The 22585-nt window shown below is 41.9% G+C and overlaps 1 protein-coding gene across 2 annotated transcripts in view; it reads right to left on the minus strand.

Moving 5' to 3' along the window:
• The window catches only part of LNX1 (ligand of numb-protein X 1), a gene marked incomplete at its 5' end in the record, with an annotated part of 65085 nt that overhangs the window by 19740 nt on the left and 22760 nt on the right, over positions 1-22585 (minus strand). For both annotated transcript variants that reach the window (XM_084203810.1, XM_084203811.1), the window contains 4 exons: positions 1756-2127; positions 3700-3902; positions 12657-12812; positions 14419-14660. In XM_084203810.1, coding sequence (XP_084059936.1) covers positions 1756-2127; positions 3700-3902; positions 12657-12812; positions 14419-14660 — 973 coding nt within the window. The remainder of the gene's footprint in view (positions 1-1755; positions 2128-3699; positions 3903-12656; positions 12813-14418; positions 14661-22585) is intronic.

Below are 22585 nucleotides of genomic sequence, written 5' to 3' on the forward strand. Positions count from 1 at the left end.
CCACTGCACCTTTTACTGAATGTTCTGTTTTTAAAGAAACTGATGGTGCATTTGCAGCTTTCACCACAATAAATTAGAAGACCTCAATGCAATGCAAGTGGCATGCTGAGCTCTCAACAGGCAGGAAGGATGCTGTTGCGAAATCAGAGGACACAGTGAAATAGCCCTTCGTGTAAGAAGCAAATGCAAAACACCTGTGGCTTCAGTATAAAGGTTTTTCTCTGGCATAACATGGAAACAGGAAAGGCAAATGATAATTGATGAAAAACGTAACAAAAAAGACACAGGTTCCAGGAATTTTGCATTAGATAAATGTGATTCATAGAGCTCACATCAATGCAATGTAATCCTGGCTGTTTGGAAACCTGAGTTTCCCCTTTGATGGGCTTGTTTGAATTCCCAGGGATTGGTGTGCATTTCAAGCATTATTATAATTAACAACCAGTCTTTGGAGACCAATAAGGGCTTTGGTTGCACTTTTAAACACTTGTATGTGAATACTCTTGTTAGTAATTTTTTCCGTTTCATCTCATGTGTTTTTTGCTTATGAAGCACTGATTCCTTGTTTTGTAGCCATAAAGAACTGTTCCAAGAATAATAGTTTTTTAGAGAATTTTTCTTTCCAGACTTGTTGCCCTCAGAGAATTTAAACCTTTCCCCTTCTGCCTTCTGTTCCCAGTTACTGAGCTACATAAGGTAATCCAGAAAGATGCTGGACCAGAATTTCAACAATTGGCATTATGTAAGGGGATGAAATTTTCTTCACCTATGCTATAAACTTCACAATAGAAGTTGGCTACAACCAACTGTGAATCTATGCTAACACAGAAATCCTTTCCACAAAATGCATGGATTTGACTGTTTGTTTCAGTCTGACTGATATTACCCTGATTATACCTGTCAGAAAGAAGAAGCTGGCCTGATCTGACATCTTGTCACTGAAGTCCATGAATTTCTTCAATATGTGAACAGTCTACATACCTCCAAATGAAATTCAAAATTGCACAAATATCATAACAGCTATTAATATGAGATAAAAGCAGCAAAAGATTCTTGGCTTTGCTTTTTATGTTGAAGTTTTCTAAAAATATAATTTGTAAACAAAAAACCCAAATTGGTTCTGTAGGGAAAATTAGGCAGAAGCTGGCCAATTTTGCGTCTGAGAAAGGCATGGGTTTTTTTCATCTGACAGTTCTGTGTTAGCATCCATTTACTATTCAATGTGAGTCTAAACAGAGATTAATAACTACAGATCCATTTTCTCAAAACATCTGGATTTCAATTTACTGGATTTAGGTAAGAAATATCTACAAGGTGTGGACTACCTTATAGTGGTAGTCTGCTGCCTTAGGCTACTCTGGTTTGCTCCAGGGCTGAACCAGAGTGCACTGTGACTCCTGAGCCAGAGGAGTCAGGATTCTGCTGGAAGCAGTGCTGCCAGGGTGCAGGCTGGCATGCCCTTCTGGCAGCTGGCAGCACTCTGGCGATAATCAGAGTATACAGATGTTTGCACTGATCTCTATTTTCCATGATGGTAGCATGCGCCTCTGTGGGAGTCCAAGCTCATGTTCACACTCATCCCCGCAGTAAAACCAAGGAGCTCTCACAGGAGTAAACTCCCCTCCAGTCTTGACTCCTTCCCTGTTCCAAACACACAGACTCAGTGTTTGGCCCCTGCTTTGCAATGGACAGTGAAAAAACCCCTGCTTGGTCCTCGCACAGTTGAACCCCGTGGTTCAAGCGGGGAAGCCAAACCTGTATGAGCTGCGCCGCGCTCTCGGGGCTGCCGTAGCGGTGGTCGTGCCCGTTGATGGCCAGCACGCGGTCGTTCTCCTGCAGCTGCCCGTCGCGGGCAGCCATGCCGCCTTCCAGCAGGTTGAAAATGAACACGCCTGGCTCGTCGGCCTTGCGGACCAGCTTTATCCCCAGCTGCTCATCCGGGCTGCTCTTGTTCAGCACGACGTGGAAGCTGTCGTCCCTATTGCAGAGAGCATCGAGGGAAAGGCCGCTGTTTCGGCATCGGTACCTCTGCTCTCGGAGCACCGTCAGGCGCAGCACGTGGCAGGGCTGCTTCAGGATTGACAGGGCGTAGTTGTGAGGCACATTTTTGATGTCCATGCCGTTAACCTGGAATAGAGAAGTGTAAATCGGGAGCAGAAAGACGGCCTATTCTGAGTTGGCACTGAGGAGGGCAGATCTAGACACACAGATGTCTTCATGTGAAGTGACATGTGCTATTTCAAACTGTGTCACACACGAGGCCAAGTTTGCGGTGCAGAACAATCCTCCCCCCAAGGAAAGGATGCGCTGCACAGACAGTTTCTGTCCTTTTTCTTCCCCTCTCTCCCTGATAGTCTCCAGACATACATGTTAGTTTTCATCTTTCTTATTGCTCTTTCCCAAGCTTCAATATCCTTTCATATAGCTTAGTTTTATTCCACAGGCTTCTGGTTTCAAATTGCCTTGCCAGCCTTTCCTTTCACTCCCACTGTTTTCCTGCTGTTTCTTTTCTTCTTTATCTTCCAGCTGTTCTAGGTACAGCAAAAAATTTTTTCTTCACTAATGAATCTCTAACTACGAAGAAGGAAAGAGCCTCAAGTAGAAGTTTAAATGCCTTGGATATTTACTAACAATTATGCAGATTTACCACACTAGAGAATCAGACTTTCCTTTTTTTCCTCAGTGCTTTCCAGGTAAGATTCAATTCAGATGAGAATAAAACTGTATAACTACCACTTTTTAAATTTGGCTGAGGAAAAGAAAGAGGAAAAAAGTTTCCAGTCAATCCCATCATGTTCATATGTGTAAGAGTGACTAGGCATTGCACTTTATATTGCTAAATGAAAACCAGTTGCAAGATTGTATTTCTTCACTGGCTAGAAAACCTGAATCGGACAAGATATTTCCATGTAGCTTTACATTGCACAGGTTGAACCATTTAAATATTAAGAAACATCTCCAAGATGTAAGAGAAATATTCCCCAGCATGGAAAAAAGCACTTGGCTGGTGTTTGCTTTTGCAGATTTCCTATGTGGGAACAACGGGGCTGTTCTGCTGCAGTTTGGTGGGGAGGATGGCACCCAGAGAGACACAGCTCAACTACCTTTAAGTTGCTACCTCGGGTACCACAAACAGCATGAGCTGCACCAGGATGGAGCTGAAATTCACAGGAATCCCTGGTAAATCCTGGGCAGTCAGCCATGGCTGGGAAGAGCTAGGCTGGGCCCACCCATGCTACAGTCACTGCTTCATTGTGCAGTTTGGATGTGCCCTGCAGGAACAGCTTTGTCTTAGTGGTGCCATTTACTCTGCTGCTCTGTGCTGGCACCAGGACAAAAAGGCTCCCTGAAACACATAGCTGGGTGGTGCATGCTATGCAGCTGCTGCTGGGAACCACCATCCAGAAGAATTTTTATTCACTGCTAGAGTGAAGTATGCCCACATTGTGATGCTGGGAAATCCCTTTGGCCAAGCCTGTCTGACATAAAGCATAAAGCATGCACAATCTTGGCATGCCTCAAGTGTCCTCAGCCACCACTGGGGTCAGCAAAATCTAGGAAATCACAGTGCTTTACAGGTGGTGCTCTGAGCTTCAGAACGGCTTTCTGCATGCAGCATTGCAAATCTCATCATGATCGACTTCAACCATGGCATTCTGTGTCAGGACGTTTTTATCTCGTACCTCCACAGTACTGTACCTTTAGTATCATGTCTCCAGGCAGCAACCTTCCATCTCTGGCAATCACCCCATCTCGATAAATATGCTGTATAATAATGTGGACCAAAGGGGTCTCACTGCCTCCCACGATCCTAATGGCCAGACTTTCATGGGGATCCGTACGGCTGATCTTAATGCAGGTAATCTCCCCATCTGGAATCAGGTGGTACAACCTGGGGAAACCTGGAAATGCATATTGTGAGGTATTTATTTGACAACACAGCTTTGCTTTGTTGAAACATGCAGTGCACAACCTGCACCTCAAGTACCTGCCAGTTAGTCAAGCTAGGTTTTATGCACGTATCTGATTCATACCAAGAAAAGGATAGGTAAGCTTGCTGAATGGACTTGAAGGGGACTTTCTACAATTAATATTTTCAAACTTCCTTTTCCCCCTACAAAATACAGCCTTAAACCTTTGATGTAATCCAGGCAGATTAAATGTACTTACGGTTATACACATCAATATTTTAAGGGAATGAAATACATTTTTTGGTCACCAGAGACACCTCAGAACCAGGCCACAATTTCTTGCTGGCCCTAGAACAGATGAGCACGGGCACCTCAACAAACATCCATCCCTGCTGTACTGGGTTGTAAACCCTATCTCACTGGTAGCATCCCAGGCTGCCCTGTTTTCCCCATTTTTGGTGTCACAGTGGAGGACAGGGCTCTTGTCTTGTGACATCCAAGGAAACCTTTTATTTATCTTTAGCTACCAGAGAGGCAACAAACCAAAGATTTGGACAAACCAAAGCACACTGTAGTTTCCCTACCAGACCACTCTCCTTTCATCACTGCTTAACTCTAGCAAGTAGGAATGAGTGACTCTTACTGTGATGTGTCTATTAAAACCACAGTATGCTCAAAGCACCTGGAGGGGAAGATCTCTGCTGGCTCTGGCAATCTGGCTGTGGGGAGGAGGGACTAATGGTGGGCAGGGGTCCTTTTTGTATTTAAAATGCACTGGATTAGAGTATCGTCTTCCAAACACTACTTTTCAACTGGCATGTCTGATTTCACAGCATGTCACTAATACTTTCTTTTCTTCTAGGTCAATTCAAATTTTTAATCCATATTCAGCAGCGAGTAAAGATGAAGTAAAAGCAGCAGTGCATTTTCCAGCCCAGGCACAGCAGCCTTCAATTATTTTCAATTCCCCAAAGCTGAGAGAAAGCATTTAAACTTTTTGCATGTGAATCCAATCCAGTGGTTATATGACAAACCTGTAAGTCAAAAAATTAACTGCTAATATTTTTTTCAATAACCTATTTTAGAAATGAAAGTACAGTGAGTGTTAATGAATAGCAGTTAAGTGAAAAATGAAACTTTATAGACTAGAATCTGAGATAGAATTAATATTTGCTACTACAGAATTAGCAGGCAACAAACCAGCAAGGCACCAAAACCTTTTGAGAGAGCGCAAGGGGAAATAAAGAACAGGAAAAAAATATTGAGAAACACCATGTTGCATCCCTTACCACTTCTTTGATCATATGCTCTTCAGGGTGGGAAGCTGTCCTCCTCCACGTCTGTAAAAAGCACCTACCAGCAGCACAGACTTCGACTTTGTGGTTTTACACAGACTTGACAGGCAATAAAAGTCTGCCTAGATAACTACACAGCCTTCACCAACCTAGCATTCAACATTTATTCTTGAAATAGCAGTTTCTGTGCCAATACAGGTTTACTTCAGTTTTGCGGTCAACTTTAATGTTTCAGGAATGGAAGGTGCTTCATTTCCCCCTTGCTCTTCTATTTTCTAAATGCTATTTGCTCAGCTTGTAATTTCCTCAGTTCTCTCTAGCCTGAAGGGTGGATTCACATGATCCAAATCCAGGCCTCAAATGCACAGTTTGGTGATCTACTTGCCCTGACTTCCTTTGTAGTGCACAGGCACCCAAAGAGAGTGATTCCCGTGCTAAATCACCCCTGGAGGTGCCAAATCTCCGCTGCTGTGTAAGAAAAGAGGCAATTAACTCTGGCATCTCAGTGGGGTGCTAAAAGTAGGACAATACAAATACTCCTCAAAAATCACCAATGGCCTGATCCCTGCATCAGAACAAGCATGCACATTTCACACCCTCAGTGTGGCTATAGGGGTAGTTATGTGTAAAAGTACAGATGAAAATCCAGACACCTAGATCTTCCCTGCATGCAAATAAAGTAATATACATGAATATATTGAAGATACCAACACAGTTCTATAATAGACCTATTATGGTGACTCACTTCACATCCTAACAAACTACACTTTTTGACACTGATGTTCACTTTTCCATAGCTCATTCTAAAAACCCTTCTAAAGGAATTATCCAGTTGGATTTCTTGTCCATGGAGAATTGTGGACTGAACAAGCTATTGACACTCTCATGTTATTTCAACCTGTAATTATGCCAGAGCAAAATCAGGGCAACATGACAGTGAACAAGTCTTTACACTTGTACAAGACTTACCTAAATCTTTACATATGTATAAGCATAAATAGGTTTTTTTGCATTTTGAATAAAGCCTTATCTGGTTTGTAAAGTCTTGCTGACTTTCAAAAGGGCTTTATGCAGATTTTTTGAGGAATTTTTAATGTCTAATTTCCTTCTGAAAGGTGCAGTCTACAACAACCCAAATCTTTCCAAGCCATTTTTCTTTTGCCAGTCTGCAAGTCTCTAATGCCACCTTTTCATAGTTAGCAGGCTGTACTGCCTCTCTTCCTGTCTTCATGTGATTTGTGTTCTTTATCAAATATACATAATAAACAGAAATATTTTATCCTCAGATGAGCTAAGCAACCAAAATAATTATGATCCATTAATTTCTGCTCTCTTACTTGAAGACTTGTTTCTTCTTTTCATCCCAGACATCTACATGGAGACTTGGATTCTCAACAACCTAGACTGTTGTAAGTAAAAGGCCAATGCCTATTTTGATAAACAGTAAGTGTGGCAATCTAAATATATAAAGTACACAAATACACTTTTTTAAAATAAGAAAATTCATAATTGCTTTTTCACCAAAAAGTCTGCATACATTGTGTGCAGTTTGATGAAAACTTACCATGCATATTTCATGATGATGCCATGTCTAGAAAGCAATGTCTTCAAATAGAATTTTTACTGTATAGACCATACCCAGAAAAGGGGGTCCCTGGTTCAGCACATGGTTGCATACAATGGCTGGGGCCTCAGGAGCCCAATTGAAGGAACTCCAGCTGAGTTGAGGCTTGTACCTTTCAGACATATATACATTCTGTTGTGAGGCTGGAGTATCAATTTTCACAGACTCTGCTCTCCAGCCCTTACACTCTTATTTAAAATTCTCCATTTTCTTAGGTCGGGTTTTCCAGAGCAGGAAAACCCAGGAGTATTGCATACCTTTCTTTACCATTTTATATTTCCAGTCCTTAAATATCGAAGAGCTGCTGAATCTAGAAAGAAGGAAACTTTCTGTCTTGTTTTTGGTGATTCTTCCAGGTTTTCCCACAGAATGTTGTGGTTTTGTCACGGGGGGTTGTATGGAGCATTCTGAATCTGTTAATATAATAAAATGTCACCTGCATTCAGAAAGATTGTGTGGGCTTTTTTCTCAAGCAGTATTCTCTTAATATTAGTGTACAACGTTATCAATATTTTCACACATTACTTTGTGGTAAACAACACAGGAGAGACCAGCTTTGCACAGTGAACTCCATTTATCTGGCCCAACGTGGGACACTGAGCATTCGTGAGTGTAGTGGCCATGAGAGAATTAGAAAATTTTAAGTATGCTTATGATTTTCCCCCACAGTTTATAGTATTTAATGGTAGCATTCTTTCAGTGCTCAGGTTTCTGCTGACTTCTGTGCACATCATGCTCCTTCCAACAGTGCTGCCACGAGGGTAGCTTCTGCCTTCATTCCCAGGACTCACTGTGACAATGTGCAATGTTTGCTGTGACTCTTGAGTCCAGATTAATCAAAGGTCACTGTAAACAAAACTTGTGTCTGTGGTTGCAAGTCCTCATTTAGATCAGGCAGCCTGACTAATGTGTCAGCTCACCCCCACAAATAGGACCATCTGCAGTGGCACACATTCATTCTTCCCAGCATCTGGACACCAGAATTTAAATGAAGCTTGTGTAACCTAGTCTTGGAAAATTAATGTGTCTGTAAGTATCACATGCCCTTGTGCTGGTGGGGAACTTTATTCTGCAATTTTTCCCAATAGATTTTCATTTATCATGACATTCTCCCAAAGGTTTGCCATCATTTTGATTGAATGCCTTCCATTAATTCTCAGTGATGCTTCTCCAATGGAGGGGCAGGTAGAAGGTGATGCCAGTTCTAATCTCTCTTCTTGCTTCTGTACATTCCTCTTACCAAAAGAGCCCCAAAAGAACTAAAATGAAACTTGCTGAGCTGCCTGTGTATCTAAAGAGTTGTGATTCTCATATACAGCAGGCAAATTCATCAGTCTGCAGTAGAGGAAGTGCTACACAGACAATCTCTTTCTTCGGGAAATTGCCTGGCTCATCGTTCCAGAGCAGAGTACTTTGAACCAGTTCTGTAACAGCTGCTTTGGGAAATCAGAAGGGCAACTGAATCAAATCTGAGAAAAATAGGAACAGTGTGGGATTTCTGTGGGGTGCAGCCTTCCTGAGACAGAAGCTGGGCTGCACTGTCTTGTCCTGGGGCTGGATAAACCACTTTTTTTTCTGCATACAGAGAGTCTTAATGCCATGAAATAGTTGATACCATCATACCATCTGTGTTTCACTTACCTTCTTTTTCTTCAAGTACTTTTCCAAACACTGAAGTATTTATATTATCTATCTATCTATCTATCTATCTATCTATCTATCTATCTATCTATCTATCTATCTATCCATCTTATATATGTATGTGAATATATATATCACAAAAATATAACAGGGTTCACACTGTTATAGAGGGAAGCCTGTTCTGTGTTCTGTGGTTCTGCCAGTGCCTGCTGGGGCTGCCTTGGTCTTGACTGCTGCAAAGCAAGGCCAGATGGTAGAACTGCATCCACTATGAGACTGAGTTTGACTTTGAAAAACATTTGCCATCCTCAAGCAATCCTAAATTAAATTTCTTTTACAATGGCTTGAATGCGGAATGAAATCAATGAACATTTTTGGAAGTCAAAAACACAGCTCTTTTACTCTAAAACCATAAGGAAGTTTTTAAAATTGTACCTGAAAATTCTTTGCTCCTAAAACATTAGCTGGTTCACAACTTGCATTTGTAGATCAGTTTGAGTAAAGAGTATATATAGCTATAGTCCTTCTTGGAACGGAATTTAAACTTAGAGCATAGTGATACAAATAAGCATAGCAAAGCTGGAGCACGCTTTGTTTGGAGATACTTTATCATTTAAGTAGATTGCCAAGGTCGTTTACACTACTAGATCTAGTCAGAAGATATTACATCTTAAATGCATCAGTGCCTTAAGCATGTCCCTGTCACCTTCCCTCACATCTCAGAATGAAACTCTTTCTTTTAAACTTTCTCAACTTCTACTTCAGACCTGGAAAGCTATTTGTAGCTATAAATGCTGTAAATGAAATTGTCCTCAGATAAATATCACAACCTTGGGTGCTGCAGACAAATATTTCTTCGCGTGGGATTTTACAAATAACAAAGTATTAAAAACAAGAAAATCTTAACAGCTCCTTCCCTCTAAATATTTTCTCTTTAGTGTTTGTACTTTTCATTCACCTCTACTGAAAATGCCACAAAAACAGAAACAAAGAAAGCCTGAATTATTTAAATCCAAAATGACCACATATAACATTGTTTAAACAAATCAAACCACAGGATATAAACATAAATCATGAAGTAATCTCTGCCATTCAGGATGCCTACCAGCTCCAGGTATAAGATAGCATTAGACTGTAACTATTTCTTTGCTGTAATTACAATAGAAACACATTTGATATTACACATCATATTTTGCAATGTCCTGGGTGTCAGTTTTTCCCAATACCAGTATTAGATTCAGCTTCAAGTTAAGAAGAATTTGAATGTTTTTTCTCCCTCATCAGAAACCATTATTTTGTCTTGTACTTTCACAGACATACTGCAACTGAGCACTGGCTCAACAAACACAGCAGCTTCACACCCTTAATGCACCTACACACCCTTAATGAAGGGCTGCTGAAGGCTAATACATGGCTTCTTGTTAAGGTGTTCATTCTCAGAGCTCCTTTGACCAAAATACAGGCAAAACAGATTAAACAGAGACGTGTGAATTAGGATGGGGGTATTCTGAAGACTGGAGTCAGATGAATTATACATTGAGCTTTGCCAGATGATTTTACCTCTCCTTCATCAAGAAGAGGTTATCAGCAAGAAGGGGCTTATATCACTCTGTGAGGATGGCATAGTCTCAGCTTCATTCTGCTCATGCACTGACTAAACCTGGTGAGGAAAGTGGTCACCAGAGAGTTGGTGAAGCGCTGCCCAATCTCCTGGGGCAATGAGTCATGCCTCAGTTCTTTTCTCACATGGTCCCAGACACAAACCTGTGAAACTCTGGGGAAGCAACAGCACCTTTCCCACTGGGCATGGGGACCTCTGAAGTGAGGAACCACCTCATTCAGCCCCACAGGAGCACCTCCATTCCCAGGAGAGTGGTGTGGCAATGGTGAGAAAGACACACAGGGATCCCTTTTCTTCAATATGTAATACCTTCAGTGAGCACAGAGCAGAGCATACAGCAGCTAAAGACTGACCAACAGCTCTGATCAGAAGCCTAGCTGCAGACTGTTTAGAGTAGCTGAGGTTTAAAAAAATAAATAAAAGAAGAAAACATACAGATCTGGGGAAGAAAACCAGCCCCCAGCTGGCAGGATGATGATAACTGCTACAGAAAGAAGTACATTCATTTCCTCCTCCAAGAAGAAACAGAGAAAGCCTTTGAGATGCCATTACACAAAGCACCTGTTGCAAGGGACTGAATTGCAATCTTTGTTCAAGTTGCATTTGTATTTCTTCAAGTTACTTGCTTGCATTTTTTAAAGATCAGTTTCCAGAACTGTGTAATCAAAAGGCATTCTTTGCAAATGTAATTAATAAAGTAATTTAGGTACCCAGCTTCTGTGATCTCATACTTAAGAGTAACTGCTTATTAAGTAATTATATGCCTACCTGGTTTTTCCAGTGCAGCAGAATACATTTGCAAGTTTACAGGCGTGCTGGGTGCAGAGGAATGAAACCACAAGCAGAGCCAAGGAGAGACTGACAATCCTGACGCTGCCAGTGGGGCCCTGGAGTGATTGCCATTATACATCCCTTACAGAGACAACAATGATTCTCATGTGCTGGGAATGTAAAGGCCAGTGACATCTCCACACTTTTCTGCTAACTTCTGCTAACATCTGGACTGCACTGGGCTACTGGAGGGATGCTGTTAACATCTTGATTATTTGCACACCCTGGACATGAAACCAGGATTTCAGTGGAACTATTACTAATATCAGCTATATGTCTAGGTAGAAAATCGTCTGTTACATTATCCTGAAGGGATGTCCTTTGAAAAATATGAACTTGAGGCAGGGAGAATTTCACTCATTCTAAAAAAAGGCAAGCTTTTGCTCACAGTGGATTGAAGAGCTGCTACGGAACAAGAAATCTATCTGCCTGCTCAAACAGAGATATAGACAACTTGTAAAATTTTACTTGGGGAAAAAAATATTTTTTAATAATAAAATATTATTTTTTAATAATAAAAGTATAGTAAAATTATTCATGATATTTCCAGATCAAGGAGTATATTCCCATCCCTTTTGTGGAGAAGGTTCACGATTTTGAATTACCAGCTTTTATTTTGGCTCTATCAGCAAGTATTTATTTTGGCTCTATCAGCAAGTATGTAAAGTAGGAGAGTAAGTACCACAGTAACATAGTGAAACTCTCCTGAAAGAATGAGTAAATAAAGCAGAAGAATATTGAACATGGCTCTCCAGTTCACCACTATTCACAATGGCATCACAATGACGCCTGAAAGTAGCATTTGTCAGTCTTTTGTGCTAATTTTGTGTGTGTTTCAATGAGAACTTGAACACAGAGGAAAAGGAAGTTGGGTATTTTGTATTCTTAAAGCCTGCATTCTGAACATTTGATCTGGGAAGAGAGATGAGGTGCTGAGGCATCAAGCAAAGGAATAATAAGGTGAGTGAAGACCTTGATTAAGACACTGATCCCCACTCCATCATCACTTCCTCTTGATGCATGAATGCCATTGTTGGTTTCATAATTATGGTCCAAATCGATTAGTAACATTTGCTTATTGCTTTGAGAATGCCAAATGTTAAGTGTTACTACCTGCCAGACCCCTCATCCCTGACACACATCAGACAAACTTGCCTCTCCCTGCCGTTTAAGAGCAGAGCATTCTTACCTCATCACCTGCCTGGCTGAGGTAATAAAGGAGCCCACAGAAATGCAGAATAATTACAGTACTTTGCACTTCCCTACCATCCTCCCACTGGGAATTTCCAGTGCTTCATAAGCATCAGCCAAAACTCATTAAGTTCTTCTAAAGTATGATTATTGTGATCCATTTGCTTTAGAGGGACAGGCACATGCCGATGGAGAGGCTTGAACAAAATTACGGAGCAAATCAATGACAGCTCCAGTAACAGATCCCAGATGCCCAGATCCCACATCCCGTGGGCTAGATCCTGGGCTGGCTATAGCATGCAGGCTGTTACCAGAACAGCCCTACGTGAGGTCCCACACACCCCAGCAATATTCTTGCCTGCCAGTCAGTAACATCTTTTGAAAGAAGAAAATAAGGGAAGATTGCGTTTTCTGGTTTGTTTGTTTTAATCACGCACAGCCCACCACATGAAAGGCACGTCCCTCATGGATATCCAGCTCCCACGTGGGACAGGGCTCCCTACCCCGTTTTGAGTGATAACACAAGATGAACAAAACATTACCTTCCTCTCCAGCAGCAGAGTTTCCAACAGTCTCCCTTTCCCGGTCAGTCTGGTTGGAAACAGCACTTCCACTTTTTGTCCTTCGAAGAACGCTGAACGCCTTGTTTATTTTTTTAAAAGATCTGCTTCTTATAGTGGAACGTTCAAAGTGTCGAGCTGCAACAGCAGGAAAAAACCCAAATCAGTACAGTTCAGCTGATCTGGTCTAGAGCCACAGCATTTCTGCAGCCCTTGGCATACGATGGGATGTAACATCAACATCTGGGCTGCCTGTACTTCACCTTTGCCCCTGAGTCCTGCTGATACCTCAAGGCTGCACCCACCTGAATCTGGGTACAATCACCCTGCCTCAGTCCCACACCCTCGAATTGCCTCCTTCCTGTCTGTTTTGCCAATCACATGGAGAAATTTCCTGTGAGTGTGGTAGCTTTGGGAAGAATAATCCTCCATCAAGACAGAATCAGCAGCAATTCTGTGAAAAATACATATAAAAGGAAGAAGTGCTGCCCTTCCTCAGCTATACATGTTTGACCAAAAAAAGCTGGAAGTCATTAAAAACTCCTCTTGACAAAATCCCCACTACTACTTCTGTCTCAAAATCTTGCAATGTTTCTAAAGCCACCAACGACTGCCAACTGTTCCATGTCAAAAAATTCAAATATTATCAGGTGGGAGGGATCAAAAACTCACATATTCTGACTCGGGTACAGCAATACAAAAGAAAAGTCATAATACTTTCAAAACATGTCACTCTTTTCCATCCTGCTAAAGATATCTTCATGGACATTGCTGTTCTGTCTGTTCCAGCTCTGCATGCTAGCCAAATATTGTAATCTAATAATACAACATTCCCTCAAACCAGACTGTGGCCTCTACACTCAATAAAACTGACAGAATTTATTGAGATTCTGGTGCTCTGTTCTTGCACCCTTCCTTTCCTCCCCTCTCCAACACAACAAAAGGATAATGCTTCTCATTTCCTAGTCTTCCTTCATCCATTTCCCCAATATGCAACTGGTGGCACACAAGGTGGGCTTTTTCCATTGTAGCTTCAGAATCCTCAAATACATGTTTTGAACTCACCATTAACACTTCTGACTCTGGCTTTGGCCAGGCATGGCTTTGTCATGTTTTTCAAACATGACACTCATCAGAGACAGGTGAAGTGTCACAAGGTGAAAGATCAAGGCAAACTTTCCTGATGCAGCCTGTCCCTGTTGTTATTTCAGCAGGACCAGCTCCTCCAAACTGCACCTTCCCAAGAAGCTGGCAGATGTTCCCCAAGCTCCTAAGGCAATTCTTAAGGGTTTTTTTTCCCTGAAAACACTTGGCAAACGTGAAATACAGTTCCCAATAGGATTTTGGGTAGGTGCCCATGTCTGTGGGCGTTACTTGGGCCACCAAGATTTAGTGGAGACATATTACCCAGTTACACTATCTCCCCAGCCCATCACACATAACATTTGATCTTCCAACTGAGCTGATTTACCTAAATAATATTTCTAAAGATTTGCTGTTAACCTGTGTACAGCTAGTCACTTTCAGCTTGATGCCACCCCTGGCCAAGCCTTTTTTTTTCACCTCAAATCAATTGGGTCACTGAGCGCGCAGTTTGAGAAACCATGAAAAATGAGAGCTTTCGCTTCCCCCACCCCTTTTTCTTTTCTAAATTTTTTTTTAATCCTCCAGTGACATATATTTAACAGAAAAATGAATGCTGCAGGGGGCTAGCAGGCTCTGAAGCTGCCCCTTTGGCTCTTACTCCTGCTGCGGTTGCTGCGGTGCAGGTCTGCGGGGCTGCTGCCCAGCTGGCTGTCCTCGGAGGTGGGGCTGAAGGCTGGGTTCACCAGCCCTGGCTCGTCTGTCATTAAGGCGATGGCCGCGGCTGCCGAGAGCTCAGGGCCCAGGGCAGCCACTGCCAAGCTGGAGCCACGGTCTGGAGAGCAGTCCTGGGAACGCCTCTTCCGTTCCTTGGTAAGGCCATAGTGGGATGCTCCTTTACATCTGGGGAGAAGGGAGGGAGAGAGAGACATGACAGCCAGTTGTGTGTAAATGCTGCGTACTTGTGGAAATTCTCTGGTTCCAAGGAAGCACTTGGAGTACAACCTGTGATGATCATGGTGACCAGTGAAATATGGATGGAACAAGAGGAAAAAATGCCAGTGTGTGCTTCAAAGCAGGTGAGTTACTACCTTACATGCCTCAGCCTTGTGTGCAGTCTTATGTGTATAAATAGTTGCTGTGGATGCAAGAGGACAAGAATAGCAGGTGGCTAATTAAGCCAGAGGCCACAATCTGTAATTTCCTACTTGCCTCTGATTGACGAAGGGGAGCAGGGTGAGGCCTCACCCCTCTCTGGGTTTGCAGGTGAAATAAAAGGGACCTTACCCAGTCCTGCCTCCTGAAAAAACCCTCCCAGGCACCAGCATGGTCACATGTGGAGCACAACACTGTGTCTGCAGAGACCAGAGCAAACCCTTAAGGGAGGCTGCAGGTGGGAGCAGGACACCTGGGGCTGCAGGAATCCGGGCCCCACGCGGTGCCTGTACAGACCATTTGCTACTCGAACTGTGTCTGACAAATTGTTCTCAAATTCAGCCACAGAGATGAAGTTGCCAACTCTGCTATTGCAGCTCAGCTGAGACACTAAAATAGGCAGGTCATTGCCTTGAGAGAGGAAGAGGTGCAAGCGGGGGTAAGGGGTCCCACTGACCCTGCAGCCTCACCAGAGTCAAGGAGGGACTGCAGAGCTTCCACCAAGGGGCTGGAAGGTCCTTGCCAAGGTCCTTGGGCCCACCTGGGACTTCACCAGCTTGGGGACCTCAAGGCAGGTTCTAAACTACTTCTGGGGGAAAACCATCTGTTTCTAGTGGAGCAACACATATTTCCAAAAGAGCTGAAGATACAGCATTATAAGGGGCAAGATACAAGCCTGCTTTGAAACACTCTTACTGTGCTTCCACCTATCTGCTCTAGATTCATCCTAAACAGCAAAGGCAGGACCATGCATGGCATTTCTTTTTTAATAATCATGAAAGAAAGTCACTTGAATAAAATTAAAGGTCAATGTAGTCCTCATGAGTCAGTATTCAATTAGAGCTATAAAATAACTGAAAAGACAGAGTGACCAAGGACGCAGCACCTGTGACTTCACCAGCACCACTTCTTCCCAGTGCCTACCCACTGGAACCACATTCAATGCTTTAAAAAAAAAAAAATTAAATCTGCCTTTTAATCATAATCTAATGAGCTTGGCCTACTTTCAGTTACTATTATCCCTTTCTTCATGGTGAAGGCTAACTGATGACTTTCATGAAAGTGCCCTGTAGGACAAACTCACAGAAATAGCTGCAGAAACCCTTAGGGATAGAAAGCTCTTTGTAATATATGGCATGCACAAAAGGCAATGCATAATACATGCAGTACACAACACTGGTGGGTTAAGTGTCACGAAAAGAAGTAGTACACTGAACAGAAGACTTGGAAGAGAAATTATTATGGAAGCACTTCCTGAGACAGAAAGATGATATGAAGATATGTCATCGAGCTCTCTGCATCAGCTTCAGAGCATCAGTTTAATTTCTATCATGGTACTGACTTTTGATGAGACAATTAATTTTAACCTTTTTTTGGCACTAGAGTATGGTTTACCATCATTTACTTCATGCTGCTTCTGACAACTTTTATCTTAAAGAGGGAAAAAATACCCAAATCAAACTCTGTCATATTGATGCCACTGTGTAAGGATTATGTATATGCTTTAAGGCTTGGATTGGAATGGCTGTAACAGAAGTTATTTCTGAAACTTTCCACAAGCAAAATGAGGCATCTCAGAAGAAAGTACTCTGATGGAAGAGAAGATTGGTCAACTCCTTCAAAAGACCAATGAACAGCTATTTGAGGTAACCAGTTTTGCAAGGCAAAACTGCAACAGTAGCCATGTAAAGAAAGGAAGAGCTCTCTTTTCTGTTTCTTTCCAGATTTTTCACTTCCCCCAGAACCCTAAACTATGGCAGGATGCTCTCCTTTAGATTTCATGGGAAGCAGAAGCACAAAGGCTTTTTCCTCTTGCTACTCACCTAAACATCTTCATCACAGTGTTTTGGAAACCCATCCTTGACATCTGCCTCTTTTAGTAAAATCACATTTGCTAATCCAGCCTATGAATGCTTGACAAAATAGTTTAGAAATAGTCTAAAAACCCAACACAAAGAAGTGGCTTCAGGGAGAACTGTTTGGTGTTCTCAGAGGACAGCCTCTGCTTTACAACAATCTTGCAAAGATTCAGAATGTGATAAGAGATATTCTTACTCCTGTTCATTTAATTTCATTTGCCTGTGTTTTTCCCATGTCAGTAAAGTTTCAGTGGCTGATACTAGAACATCAGCCTTGTGAATGGGTTCTCAAAAGGAGATGGTTTTTTATTTGGAAAGCTCTGTGAAGATCAATATGAAGATCAGAAGTGGCTCTGCCCAAAGATTCCCAGCTATTTGTATTCAATCACTGCCTGGTTCCCATCTGCAGTTTGCTGCTACAGCCTTCCCTTTCTGTGGAAATCCTCACTTGCTGCACTGCAGACACACAGTCAACAGCTTCATTCCAACAGCAATGAACAGAAGACAGCTACTTTGAATGTAGAGAGGACTGACACAGTTTAAGATGTGGCTTATTGGAGAAGACAAGTTGTCATGATACAAAGCACAAAGCATATCTTTCTAGCGCTGCCAGAAATAGTTAAAGAAGAACCAGAGCTCTTCAAGTATGATCACTGAAGCTATTTCTTAAATAATTGTGGCAGGCATAAATGAACACAAATCAAGACCTCTCTTCAGATTAACACAGTGTCCTTGAAGAAGGAAAAAAAAAAGACCAAGACCTCAAACTTGTAATAAAATTTGCAACAGCATCTCTTCACTTTCATTGTTTTGCTTGTGCTGACACTGCTGTGATAACAGAAAACAGAAGAGATGACTGTCTAAGTGGAATCATATTTACAGTGTTTAAGCTACATTTTTCCATATGGTTGGATTTGACTCCCAGAAAAGAGAGAAACATAAAACAGCTACATGCCAGCCGTAATTAGCTCTCTCATTGTGAGTATTAATCACAATGCCTGATTTGCAGCTGGAAGAGTGGGATACCTGATTAACATAGCCAGTCAGAAAGTGAACTCAGCACTGTCTGCAGGCCAAGGTGAACCACAGATTTATGTTCCTTCCCAGTCGTGCCGGACAGCGAGTACATCCGTGCAGCCGTACGATACTGAAACAATTTGAAGGCCAAACCCCAGAGAGATAAACAGACATGAATAATGTGTGTTGTACTGTTGGTGCCATTAAAGTAGTGTCACTAGGTGCACAGGAAACTGAGAAAACAGTTTCTTCTGTTTGCACAGCCTCTTTCATGAAGCAGATATCTACTGTCTGATATTCTGGTATGAGCTAACCACTGGGCGGTACGAGAGCAGTGGTGGCAGCTGAAATTTCACCCAGGGCTGCAATTCTGGCTGGTATCAACACGGGCAGCCACAGGGCAATCTTTGCCCTGCACCCTGTTCCACACTCGAGGGACGCTCTGCACTCCAGGCTTCAGGAGCAGCACATCCCAAGAGCTGGAGCAAGGAGATCCAAAACCCTATGGCAGCCTTAACTTGGTCCTACCATTTGTAAAAACTGCCTTCAGTTAAACTCAAGGCCAACAGAAACATATCCACGTCATTGGAAATTCAAATTAAAACAATGGTTTGAAAAGACAGTTCTCCTTGCAGCATCCCTGACTTGCACAGCAAAGGAGGAATTGAAAGTAAGATTGACCTCAAGGATTTCAATTACCCAGGCTGACATAGGAAAAAATGTAAAGCCAAAGCATAAGCAAGGACAACTGCATGAAAATTTTCACCTCTCTTCTAGTGATCTAAATAAAGCAATTCCACAGGTAAAAACATATTTATATGTTTGCCCATGGCAGGGGGACTGTAACTAGATGATCTTTATGGTTCCTTCCAACACAAAGGATAGGATCATTCTATGATCCTATGATTTGTTATGCACGTGTTCTTAAAAATGCCCTACCTTCTGTGTCACTTCACAATCTCTGCCTGGGCATGAAACAAGGGAAAAAAAGTGAATCTGAGGAGTCCCAGTGGTTGTGACCCAGGCCCGACACAAATAAACAGATCAGGACCCCTCCCCTGCCCAGTTCCAGTAGTGTTTACTCAACCTCCCTTCCAGCACCCCTCATATTTTGGACTGTTTTGCTTTAGTGCAGAAGCAGCGGATGCATTGTCAGAATGCAGCTAAGAATAATGTATACAAAGCACTTAAGATTGCCCATCAGACGAAAATACTGCATAATGGGCTGTCATTGCTGCTCCATAGCTCAACCCTGACCAGGGCAGACAAGTATGTTTCACTATGGTCTCACTGCAAGAAGCATCACCCCTGTGTAATTTGGTCTTGACACAAGCTGGGGTCCAAAGTATCAACAGCGTGTACCACACCTCTCTTAAACTCCCTGAATGCTCTAGCATCCATTAACTAATCCAGTGGAAAGGATGACGGAGAAACCAAAGCTGATCAACCAGGAGCATCCTGGATAACTGAACTGACGCTGATAACCTCGCTTGTGAGACCCTGGTGAGAGGTTCCTGCTGTGCCTGGGAAGAAAGGAGACATGGGGTTTAATTGGAGAGGCTGACTCACAAGAAGGTGCTGACAATTCGTGCCCCACAGGAACAATTCACACTGTGTGTGCATTAGCAGTGACAGTAGTCCAAACATAACCCACACATCAACCACATACTTAAATTCTGAAGTTTTCTGAAACTCCATCACAAAGGAGTGAAGTGACTCGACCAGTTCTTCAGACAGGGTTAACACCAACTCTTCTGATCTCACTTTTGCCAACAGTGCACCAAGAAATGGAGTCAAATACTAAGAAGAAGCTAGGCACTTGAACTCCCACTATACCCCATGTTATGGATATAAGCTAAAATGCAGCAAATACGTGGTCTCCCATCCAGTCCAACCTTACTGGTGTTTAAGAGGTCAGAGACACCAGTATCTTTGGCAGTGAAGGTGACCTGCTGCTCTTTGAACCTGATGACATTGTAACATCCTTGCTCAGAAAACTAGCTTCTGTGAATCCTGGTCCTACGTACAAAATGCTCTTTTTTTCTTTTTCTGCTACGTAGGGAAATGAATTCTGGAACAGAGCACTTCACAGAAATTATTTTTCCTTGGTAATTCTGAGTTCCTGCAAGGATTAACTATTGTGTTAATGCTGCATATGGAAAAAAGCTTCATAAGTACCTGATTTTTTAAAATGCATTTGTCTTTTCCACTTTTTAAAAAGAACTGTCTCATGTCAAGAACACTCCTCAAGCTACTGTAATCATGGTATTCAGCTATGGCTAGAGGTACTGCCTACATTAAACCTTACTCAATAGTGATAAAGAAGGGAATGAGCCATATAAAAAGAAAAGCTTAAACTTCTGAATTACAGTTTCCAGTGAGCATTTGCTGAAAGACAGGCTGCAAAACCCATATCTAAGCAGGCAACTAGAAATAGGCTGATCTGCACCTGCACTGGAATTTTGTAATGCCAGCAGTATTTCCAGGTGCTTGCCACTGCTGTTCTGTGCACTCTGTTCCCTGGCATGGATGCACCTGGGTATCCTCTCCCTGATGATCCCTCAGTGTCAGAGACTTTCCATCTTGTTTGGAGAAAAAAATGCACATTTTTCACTTAAGTGGGAAATTGTCCTAGTCACTACTGCTCTTTCTCTTCAATAACCCTGTAAACAAAAGACTTTTAGAGACAGCTTCCTGACACCTGGGGCATCAGGGCTGGCTGGGAGGGCAGCATGGGGCTGTGCCATGATCCCTGCTGCCTCTGGAGGGCTGGGGATCAGCAATTCCTTCCTACGCTTCCATAAACACTGCTCTTCTCGGTGTCAGCACAGAGATAGCTGTGATAGAAACTAAGATGAAGCAAATGGCTTCTCTGTCTAGCTGTCAGAGAGATTTTCTCATGTTATTTGCTCTCTATTGTCAGCCAGAGGCCTTTGCCATAGTAAAAGAACGTCATAGATTTAGTGGTTCTGTATTTCTGCATTACTAGTCTCTAAATATTTATAAAAATCCTCATAATATTTATTGTATTAAGCTAAAATTACTTGGCTTAAATACTTTCCCACAAGATAGGAAAACCTCTCACATATTTATCTGTTTCAGGTTAATTTCTGCATATTCCCATTATGATTTCCTAAGGGTTTTTTCCACAATTTTTGTGTTAATGGAGGCATCAAAATTCAATAAATTCTGGAAAGCTACCTTACTAGCAAAGCCTAAAATTGTGCTTTGTCCTATCTGTAAAGATCTGACCCCAGGGAAGGGCTGTCATTTTCACAACGCTTTTGCACTAAGGTGCTGTCAAACAAAATATATTTGTGCATTATATAAGAAACGTGCACAGGAGTATCTGTATACTTATATTTCCATGTCAGCTACTCTGTATGAATTTGGGTCCACCAGTAGAAAAAGGAGTTATAGTTGTCACAGATTAAAAAAGTAAGGTTTTCTAAGCATATGAGAAAAAAAATATTGAGCATTCTTGATAATTACAATTTAGTCTTCAGCTACAGTGACATAGTCCCATTTCTGGGATGTGTCTGCTGAGAAGGAGGAGCAAGCGTGGCTCATCATCACATTTGAAGCCCTTAAAAGTATTTTGTATTGATGAAGAACAGAACTGCAGTTCAGAGTTCAGACCTCACAGCTCCCAAAACTACCAATGGACAAAAACTTGGTGTCAGACAGAAACTGAACAACCATTCAAAGAAAACTAAATACCTATATCATTATTGACTGCTCATGCTGAAAACAGAGGGTATCTCCATATTGCCCACTAGTTTTCAGGAGAGTTGAAAGAACTTGGAAGACATTTTTAATCTTAAATATAATGTAGAGCTTAAAGTTCATGCGCATGCTAGCAAAATATCATCTAACACGAGGTCATGTTTAGGATTTTCCCTCCCTTCTCTTTAAAACTCAGAAAGTTGTATTTCAACCACCATCTTGAGCTTTTATTATGAAATCTTTTAAAAGTCCCATTAGCATCTATCATGGGAACAAGGAATTGGAAGAAATTGGAAAACAACATTAGTTGCCTGCAATTGCAGACAAAAATCATGGCTGGGATTATTGTGCAATGATCCCAGTTATTGTTGGGATTAAGTACAAATTGTTGGTCCAGAACATGTTCTCTTTGTCTCCTGACACTTCTTTCAGGCCATTATTTTGTCACTGATGATTTTGAAACCACAACTGTACTGGGATTATAATTTCAATTTCTAGTTTTAAAGCAATCCAACAAATTTCAACTGTCTTACATATAGGAGAATGGAGCTGTAAATTGCTAGAGAGAGCTGAGATGGGCAAGTTGGCATCCAGGCTTTTCAACTGGTTTTTACAGGTTAGCATACCTAGTTTTTGCTTAACATAACTACTTTAGAGAAGCCAATATTCACAACTGACTTTGCTCTGAGAATGCACAAAGGCCTGAGCAGACTGTTCCCACTGCTCACATAAGGCACAGCCTTGACTTGCTTTAGAGCCTCTACCTTTTCTAATACTGCCTTTAAATGTCATTACACACCTGGAAATACAAAACTGAGGAGTCAAGCAGGGTGGAAGACTGCAGTCAGTCTCTTATTCATCATTTACTCCTAGATTACAAACAAATTCAACTACGTTACTCCTAAACAAACATTTGTCATCACAGAGAAGATACTGGCCAGACATACAGTACCAGAGTGGTCTTTTGTGATACAAAACAACAGCAATACTTATTTATACTGACCTTAATTAAAGACTGAAGCTCCCAAAGAGTGATCTAAAAATCTCGTGCAATCTACTCATACCAGCTGA

The sequence above is a fragment of the Fringilla coelebs genome, assembly GCF_963513975.1.
Source record: "Fringilla coelebs genome assembly, chromosome: 4".
Classification (NCBI taxonomy): Eukaryota; Metazoa; Chordata; class Aves; order Passeriformes; family Fringillidae; genus Fringilla; species Fringilla coelebs.